This window comes from Alligator sinensis, unplaced genomic scaffold, assembly GCF_000455745.1.
Source record: "Alligator sinensis unplaced genomic scaffold, ASM45574v1 scaffold156_1, whole genome shotgun sequence".
NCBI classification, from domain to species: domain Eukaryota; kingdom Metazoa; phylum Chordata; order Crocodylia; family Alligatoridae; genus Alligator; species Alligator sinensis.
In genome coordinates, this window is record NW_005841844.1 from 79,990 (window position 1) to 89,690 (window position 9,701).

The window sequence follows — 9,701 nt, forward strand, 5'->3', positions numbered from 1 at the left end:
AGCACATGGGCAGCTTTGATAAGGAATGACAAAGACGGGGCTTGAGAAGAGCTGGTGGAGCTGACCAGTGGGGCAGAGCAGTGGCCCCAGAAGTGCCCTGAAGATGCCTCCGTTGAGTGGGGAGCAGCAAGTGGCTGCATCCCTGCCCTGCTGCGGAGGGAGCCACGGCAATGGTGCACAGGTCGGTGCATGGAGGATCTGGAGGCAGACGGGACCTCGGTGGCTGCATGAGGTAGCATGGGTCCCCAACCCTGCATGAGGCAGGAGCCCTCAGTGCATGGATTGGTGCACAGGGCTGGAGAGCTGATGGGACTTCAGGACTGCACGAGGTAGCTTGGGTCCCCAACTCTACAAGCAGCAGAGGTCCCGTGATGCACAGATCAGTGCACAGGGCCGGAGAGCTGGAGGGGACTTCCTTACTGCCATGATCAATGGGAAGCCCCTGAGGAGCTCCTAGTTGAGTGACCTGGGAGAGGGTAATGATGTTCGCTTAAGTATCGGGATCTTTCCCTGGGTTGCTATTTCTTCTCTGGGCACAGCCTCTGTGCCCCAGCCCCGCCCGCTGCTGTTCCTGATGCTGCTGGGATTCCTGTTGTAACCCTGTGTCCTTAGTGTTGTACTGTAAAGGACTGTAAGCTGCTTTATATCTGAACTCATTGCGTGGGTTATCTGTATATATGTGTATTTCATTTGGTGTAACCTTCTTGTATGCATTTAATTATTGTCCCATCACTGCCAGATATTTCATAGTTTCATAGTAGTTAGGGGTCAGAAGGGCCCTGAATAGATCATCTAGTCTAACCCCCTGCCACTGGTTGAAGCACACGCTGGGATCACATGACCCCAGACAGGTGTTCATCCAACCTCTTTTTGAATTTACCCAAGGTAGGAGCGAGGACCACTTCCCTAGGAAGTTGGTTCCAGATCCTAGCAACCCTGACAGTGAAATAGTGCCTCCTAATCTCTAACCTGAACCTATTCTCTAGCAGCCTCTGGCCATCATTCCTTGTCACCCCAGGTGCTGCTGGGGAGAATAGGGCTCTTCCTATTTGCTGCTGATCTCCCCTAATGAGTTTGTAGGCAGCCACCAAAACCCTCCTCAGCCTCTGCTTGCTGAGGCTGAACAGGTTCAGGTCCCTCAGCCTCTCCGCATAGGGCCTGCCCTGTTGCCTTCCAACCAAGCGGGTGGCCCTCCTCTGAACCCTCTCAAGGCAGGCCACATCCTTCTTAAAGTGCGGTGCCCAGAACTGAATGCAGTACTCCAGTTAAGGCCGGACCAATGTCGTGTAGAGGGGGAGTATCACCTCTCTGGACCAGCTTGAGATGCATCTTTGGATGCACGACAAGGTGTGGTTGGCTTTGCTAGCTGCAGTCTGGCATTGGCGGCTCATGTTCATCTTGGAGTCAATAATGACTCCAAGATCCCTTTCTGCCTCCGTGCTCACAAGGGGGAGCTCCCCAGCTTGTATGTATGCTGTGGATTCCTTCTCCCCAGGTGCAGCACCCTGCATTTATCTACATTGAACCCCATCCTTTTACCATCTGCCCACTTCTGTAGTCTAAGTCTAATTGTAGCCTCTCTCTCCCTTCGAGCGTGCCTACCTCTCCCCACATCTTGGTGTCATCAGCAAACTTGGACAATGTGTTTTCCACCCCTCGTCCAAGTCACTGATGAAGATATTAAACAGTGTAGGCCCCAGGACCGAGCCCTGGGTGACCCCACTATTCACATCCCTCCAGGTCAAGTACGACCCGTCCACCACCACTCTCTGGGTGCGCCCCATCAGCCAATTTTTGGCCCATCCAACTGTGTAGGCATCAATGCCACAGTTGCTCAGTTTATTAATGAGAATGGGGTGAGAGACAATGTTAAAGGCCTTCTTAAAGTCCAGAAAGACTCCGTCCATGGCGACACCATCATCCAGGGATTTAGTTACCTGGTCATAAAAGGCCATCAGGTTGGTCTGGCAGGACCTGCCTTTGATGAACCCATGTTGATTTCCCCTGGGCATGATCTCCCTTGCTGGCCCCTCACAGATGTGCTCCTTAATGATTTTTTCAAGGATTTTCCCCAAGACCGATGTGAGGCTTATGGGCCTATAATTTCCCAGGTCCTCCTTCCTCCCTTTCTTATAGATGGGGACCACATTAGCTAGTTTCCAATCTCTGGGCACCTGGCCCGTGGACCACGATTGCTCATACAGCCAGGCCAGGGGCACAGTAATGACCTCCACCAGCTCCCTCAACACCCATGGGTGGAGGGCATCAGGGTCCGCAGATTTGAAAACATCCAGCCCTTCCAGAAGATCCCTAACTACTTCTGCGCAGACCCGAGGCCTGGCAGCGCTCTCCTCAAGATTGCCCTTACCTGTGGTGGGAGAGCTGTCCTGTTCCCTGTCCAAGAAAACAGAGGCAAAGAACTTGTTAAAGATTTCGGCTTTCGCGTCTGGCGTAGCCACAAGATTACCATTTGAGTCTAACAGGGGCCCTACATTACCCGGTGCCCGCTTCTTACTCCCAATGTATTTGAAGAAGGACTTTTTGTTGTCCTTAGTCCTGGTTGCTAGCCTGAGCTCCACCCCCGCCTTGGCCTTCCTAATGGCCCTCCTACACTCACGGGTCAAGGAGGAGTATTCCTCCTTGGCCCGTGATATTCCTGTCATTGATTTGTAGACTAACCTATGTTTTATCATCAAGTGCTCCTTCACCTGCTGCTTGGAGGGGCCTGTCAAGGGGGCAAGGCTGCAGATGATTAGGCCTGTGCCTGAGTTCAAGGTTAAAAAGAGCTATTGCCTGTGTAAACCTGTATATGTAAATAACATTTGTGTGTGTATGTGTATGTATATATCTAGAGAGAGGTATATATATGTGTATATCTATCTATCTATCTGTATGTGTGTGTGTGTGTATATATATATATACATACACATACACATACACACACTAGCCAAATGCCCATCAAGAATGACAGGGGGTGGGGGGTGTAAGCGGGGACAGAGGCCTACCTCTGGCCCCCCCCACCCCCCTTCACCTTCAGGGCAGGGCCTGCTCCCCCTTTCCTCCCCTCTGCCACAGGGTTGAGCCTGCTCCCCAACCCTCTCTGCCGCCGTGGGGCCGGGCCATGCTGGGCCTGGTGATACCCCTCCTCTGCCCGCTGCTGTTGTGGGGCTGGGCCTGGTGCTCCTCTCCCCCCACCCTGCCTGCTGCTGTTACAGGGCTGGACTGGGCTGGGCCCTGTGCACCCCCACCCCAATGCCATTGTAGGGCCAGGCTGGGCCCGGTGCAGTTCCCCAGCTATGCCCATTGCCATTTTGGGGCTGGGCCTGCCCCACTGCCGATGCAGGGCTGGGTCAGGCCGGGCTGGGCTAGGCTGGGCCAGGCCCAGCATGATGCCCCACCACCCTGCCTGCCCTCCCTACCCTTCCTGCTGCCGTTTTGGGTCTGGGCCTGCTTCCCCCGCCCCCCATCCACCTGGCCTGCATCTGCTTGCCTCCCCTCCCCATGAATGATGGGCAGGGGGTGGGGAGCGTGGACGGAGCGCCACCACCCAGTACCCTGTGCCACCGCCGCATCCAAGGAGCAGGGGTGGGGGGCGAGGCCAGGGATGCTGGCCTCATCCTTCACTCTGTCCACTCCATCACCACTGGCTCCCGGGAGCTGTACTGGCCTTGCTCTCCTGTTCCTTCCCTTCTGTTCCCACTGTTATGGCAGCATCAAGGCCTGCTCTTCCCCCACGCCGTGGTGGGCCTGAGCCCATTTCCCACCTCCCTCGTGCCACTGCCATGGGTCCAGAAATGTTCCCCACCCCCTTTGCACTGTCCCCACTCCCCCGTCTCCTCTGTCCCTGTTGTCCCTGCTTTCATGTCGGCGGTCCACTGTGTCACCGCCACCACCTGCAGGCCAAACGCTCTGAGAGCACTCTGATTGGCTGCTGAGACAGCCAGTCAGAGTGCAAATAAAGCGTAATGGACAGACAGGCAGACAGACAGACAGACCACAGCTTTTATAATATTAGAATAGATATAGATATATAGATATAGATATATGTACATGTATGTATATGTGTAAAGTTCATGGTTATAAGTTTTATATTATGTTGTATCATTAAACCTGTAAATAGTTAAATATCACTGGGTTCTTGGTCTCTGCTCTGCTCTGTAGGAAAAGGAGATGAGCTGGCCTACAGCTTGGTAGCCATACTCCCACAACATACACACACCCACTGACATCCCTTCAGTTGGAGAAGGGGTACCTTCCACGTACCACCCGGATTGCACTTGCAGTACTTTAATCATGAACCTGTTTAGAGAAGGTCCTGCAGGGTATTCAACTATATGAGATCTTAAGTTTCCTTCCAGCCTTACATTTACATGATTCTAGCAGCATCAGCTTTTGGCCCAGCAAAGAAGTCCCCAGTTTTCTGAACTCTGGTATCAGTTTATCAGACTAGAGAACAAATTTTGAGTGAATCTCAAAGGAATCCAAGCTGGGATAACATCCCTTTTATCCTCCTTCTCAGTAGGCACACTATTCCAATGTAGACTCACTCTGGCCTCATTCAACTGCACCCCCTTTTGCCCCCAGACATGCTCACAGCCCAACTGAATTTGGGCCATGGGATCTATGCTGGTGTGAAGATCTATGGTTTCAGTTGTTCTGGGGATTTTCAAATCTCTCTCCTCATCAAGAAACTGTGTCCTTCCCTTCCTCTGTCTCAGCCTATCTTTCTCACCACTCTGCTTGGACAACTTGGCATTCAAGAAATTGAATGCAACCAAGACTGAATTCCTAATTGTATTGTTCTAAACATTCTACTCCATACTTGCAGTTTAAGTCCTACCTATAATCCTCCTTTCATTGACTTCATCACAACCAAATCTCTTCAGGCCTTCGTTATATCCTGTCTTAGTTATCAGCCAGTCCTTCTCTGGTCTCCTAGATATTGCTTCTTTCAATCCATATGAAATGCTGCCAGTAAGAGCAGAATTCTATTCCACTTTGTGAGCCCAAGTGGCAGTTCTCCAGCTGGTCTGCAATTCCATTTCCCTGCATTGTGGACCCATAAGTGCACACATGAATAGTAGCCAGGCAGGTATACAGCTATGTATGCATGCATATGGGTACAAGACCTGGACATTATATTTGGCAAAAGCCTATGGGAGAAGGGACTACCCCAGTATTGTTCCTAAGTAGCTGAGTTGTTAGAGCACTTACCCCTGAAGCAAGGCATCTTGGTTCTAGCCCAAACCAAGTTTGAACCTGTATCTGTTTGGCTTTCTAGCACACTACTCTAACCACCAGGCTATTGGTCAGATAGTAGAGACTGCCTGCTTTTGAGGTTGGCTCTTTGGTCAGCGAAGCGAGGCAGATGTGTAACAAAGAAGAAAAGAACAAATTGGAGGGTGTGGGGTTCAATGAGGTGGATGGTTCTGTAGCAAGACGCAGGATGTATGTTCTAGCCTGAACCCTTTTTCCCAGTGGATCAGAAACTTCCCCACTGGACACTGGGGATTCAGCTCCAAGAGAAAGGATGGTAAGGTAATTAAGTGCTGCCTAAACCTGTAGCAAAGTAGTTAAGAGAGACGCTACTTCAAATCTCCTCCCAACTGAGTTTAGATTTGGGCAAGTGCCCAAACCACTTACCTATTGGCATAGAAACATGAGGGCCACCCATGTCCTCATTTTTTCTAGACTTATGCTCAGGTATGCATGCATGTAGCTATGTACCTACTGGTTAGTACATAAGCTACTGCATATGCTCAGTAGTTGTGTAGATGCTTGTATATCCATGCTACATGCATAACAGAATCATAAACTGCATAGAAAGGGCAAAAGGACCACCTACACAGCTGGAAAATAACATTTAAGCACATAAAATAGAATAGAACTCTGCTCTACATGTCTTTCCATTCACATTAGTTTGATCACGTAACTCCCCTTTTTAGTGGCTGCACTAGGGTCAGATATTAGAAGCATTACCAGTGACAATTGTCAGCAAGGTTCCCTCTAAGGTGCGCGTGTGCGCAGCCACACAAACTAAAAGTGTGGCTGCGCACAGCCTTTTCAAGGCTGCACACCAGGAGAAGTCAGGGTGGGAGCCTGGCGCAGGCTCCGCCAGCTCCAGGGAAGTGCTCCACTCCCCCGCATCAGAGCCAGGGAGTGGAGCACTTCCCTGGAGCCAGTGGAGCCCGCGCCAGCCCCCAACCCCAGCCTCCATCCCTGCCTTGCCTCACCTTGGGGAGGAGCCGCTGCCTGCCCCGAATGAGGCTCCTCCAGCTCGGGGACACTGCTCTCTCCTCGGCATCGCCTCATGGAGCAAGGAGGCACATGGTGTCAGGGCCGGGGATTGGAGCAGTGTCAGGCACTGGTCATATTTCTGTCTCTATAGATTTTCCTGATGGTGGTAAAGCTTTTGGCACCTAACAGTAGCAGTAATTATTACACACTGTTAGAGTGCATTGTGCTCCATCTGTATGCTTGGTGTCATACGAAAAGAGAAGAAGACATAGTCCTTGCATGCAGGAGCCAGGAGTTTAAATGGGCAGATAACATATCCCACTCTAGGAGAGCTAGATGAAAGGAACAGTTCATAGTGCTTGGTTCAGGTATACTTTTTATATGGCAAGACTTTGGTGGGGGATATTGCAAGAGGAGATGTTGGTCATCTGCTCAACCAGGGTTGGGAGGGCATTTGCTCTCTATCCATGCAGGCCATGTGGAAGAAGACTGTAAAGGAAGAATTGGAAAAGTGGTAGGCTCTGCTAGAGCAGTAAGGGAGGTGAAAAGGATGTGACAGGAAATCAGATGGGGAGGTAGGGCCTTTACCATGAGTCAAGAATCTGAAACATGCAAGTGGGGGTAGAGTGGAAGCTGGAGTGGCAATGGGTTTGTAGAGGACGTAGCATATGTTGAGAGGAGTTAGATGGGGATCAGAGACAAGGAAGAGGAGAGCAGCAGTGACCTGGGGGGAGAGAACTACAGCACAAACTGATAAGCCATGGCAGCAGCACTCCACAAAACATTTCAGTTGGAATAATGCCTCTGGCTTTTCACACTAGGAGTGCCTTAGGGACAGATGTTGGATACTGTCAGTGTTTCCTGCATAATGTAGACAGTACTGCAGGTGAGTCTACCTACTGGGATAATGTGTGGAGCAGTCCTGAAGAAAGGATGAAGTAAAAAGTCTGGATTGCCCAGTTTTGGGGGTAGCAGAAATTCAGAAATGTGTCTTTTTCTATAAAATCTACCAAAAAAACCCAAACAAAACATTCCATGGGGACTAGCTGTACAGGCTGCATCCTCAAACCCTAAGCCACAGAAGCCACTCTCACTAATATCTATGGGAACCAAGCTATGTAGATCCAGGGTGTAATGTGACCTTAAAAATGAATGAGATGCATACCAAGGGTCAGAGCACGGAGGCTCAAGCATACATGTACATGAGGCAGCAGCAGCCAAATACAAGCCTGAGGGTCAAATTCTCTTGAGCTGTGGTCCCATCCCCCTTCCCTGCCTCTGGGCTAGTCACGTAGCTGCTTTGTGCCTCAGCTTCCCCATTGATAGCAGTTAAGGATATTTTTATTTTCGGAAGTAGCTCAGACAAAGTTCACTTACAAGTTGTTGAAATATGGAATCTCTCTGCAATAATAACAGCAACATCTACTAGGGAAAGTGCTGGGTCACACATCATTATCTGTAGCAGTCTCCCCCTTAGCACCATATTTTATTTTTACCCCAAATGTCAGCAACCTGATCTGCATCTTCTCACACTGGCTGAATAATATAACCCCATTTTTCATTTGGCTTCTTCATGAAATATTCATGCTGAGGCACCTTAGGTTGAGAATGCGGGGGGTCAAACTGAGAGCACAGACTGCAAGGTCACATCAGGTGGATTTTCTAAATAGGAATAACCCAAGGGGTAACCTTTACCCTGGCCTGTAGCACACAGAGACAGAAAGGGTCAGATAGTGGGATTAAAAGGCAACTATTATTAAAACAGAAACAAACAACTTTTCTTAACAATATATAAACTGCAGCATTTCTGAACAGGACTGAGGCAAGAATCTGTCATTTTCAAGTAATTTCATGTGAACTGAGTCATTTGATGTTGGCCTGGAGAATTTCCTGCAAGACAGCCCCCGTGTTAGCCTTCAGAAGCTAGGTTAGAATTTAACATCTTTCATTTCAAGCTAACTTACCTATGAATAATCATCATGTTTCAGTGAGGAAGGGAAAAAATCCCCACTCTCCCCCATGAAATAATGTTGCACCATGAGGGGGGTCATGGGGATTTTAGATCTTTCTCTGAAGTACCCAGCTTTGAACTTCATCAGAGGCAGAAGACCAGGTCTTGTGGGCCAGTTCCATATTGCTCTGGCAATCCCCTTGTTCCTAAATTAGGAGTTTCCATACAGAGCTTCACTATCTGCAATGCCTTTTGCACCTATGTACCTACCTGGCAGTCTGCTTCCACTCCAGGCCCTCCGACGTGTTGAGCAGCTCGTTGAGTTGTATAAATAACAGCGGGCAGCTTGCATCATTCTCCTCCTCCTGTTGCAGCATGAAGCCAACTCTCTCAGCTGCTGTGGAGACTCTGGAAGTGAAGATACTTCGGCCAACTGCTTGGCAAATTACCACAGAGTTTCTGCTGTGGGGCTCATTTGGACTAGTCTCTTTGCTGCTGGCCAAACCAGTGTCTGGTCCCACACAGGGAAGGAGGCCCCCACTTGCCTCCATTTTCATTGCATCAGACAGCTGGTGTTCAGGTACCGGCTCCCCCATGTGTGTCAGAATGCCACACTCCTCTGCAGCAGAGTCCTTGATTCTCGTCTCGCCCTGAGCAGTGCAGTAACTCGTGAGATTCCAGTCATCCTGCCTTTATAACAGTCCGGAGCCTGTTTAGGACAAACACAGCTCAACACCTGGAAGCACAGCCCAAAACACTGTTATCAAAATAAGGAGCTTAGCCTGGCAAACACTAGCCATGGCTTGCTCATGCTGCCCCAAGCCAACCAGTCAGTCACTGGGCATGGATGTGAGCAGCTCTTGGGGCTGACCCATCTAAACACTTGTTTACAAATGTACCCAATTTGAAAGATCAGACAGTAGCTCGGGATGTTCTCGGGAAGCACTGAAATCTGAGCTGAGGAGTCAGGGTAGCAATGAAACCACCTGACATCTGAGAGTGAAAGAGGTGAAGACCAAAGGAGTCAGGCTTTGCGAATGGTTCAAATGAACCTGAACCACCTGAACCAAACCCCACTGGGTGTGAAATTCCGAGGACAGACCTTCCTTTATCTCCTCTTATTCATTCTATCCCCTTTTCTCTTTCCTTCCAGTCTCTCTCCACGTCTCTTGTTAGCTATGGAATAGTTGTATTTTGTGCTGCCCTGTGACAGTTCTGGCACACTCTGACCTGCTGGCCCATGACAGGAAGGAAGGTGTGGAACCAGTGCTTTCTGGGCAGGGATGCCACTCACTCTTGGTGCTCACCCTGTGCCAAAACACCAGCCGCTGCCTGACTTGCTGATGGCAATGTCATGTGTTTGTCTCTTGTCTCATTTCCAGTTTGATGGCTCTAGCAAGGAGTTCACCATCCAGAACCCACCACCAACATCAGCTGTCTGACAGAAAGGTCTTAATGCCAAGCCAGACAACTGGAACTGTCGCTGTACATCCCTTCCTTCTGCGGACAAGCT

General features: G+C 49.9%; 1 protein-coding gene across 11 annotated transcripts in view; it reads right to left on the reverse strand.

Annotated features, from left to right (window-relative positions):
* Positions 1-8,891, reverse strand: part of SLC4A9 (solute carrier family 4 member 9) — a 75,280-nt gene extending 66,389 nt beyond the window's left edge. For 3 of the 11 annotated variants that reach the window (XM_025205806.1, XM_025205829.1, XM_025205811.1), the window contains exon 1: positions 8,459-8,868. In XM_025205806.1, the coding sequence (XP_025061591.1) occupies positions 8,459-8,784 (326 nt within the window). In that variant the 5' untranslated portion in view covers positions 8,785-8,868. Of the gene's footprint in view, positions 1-8,458 lie in introns of all 11 variants that reach the window. The other 8 variants (XR_003094396.1, XR_003094395.1, XM_025205835.1 and 5 more) reach the window with 6 other exon arrangements.
* Positions 8,892-9,701: the final 810 nt, after the last annotated feature.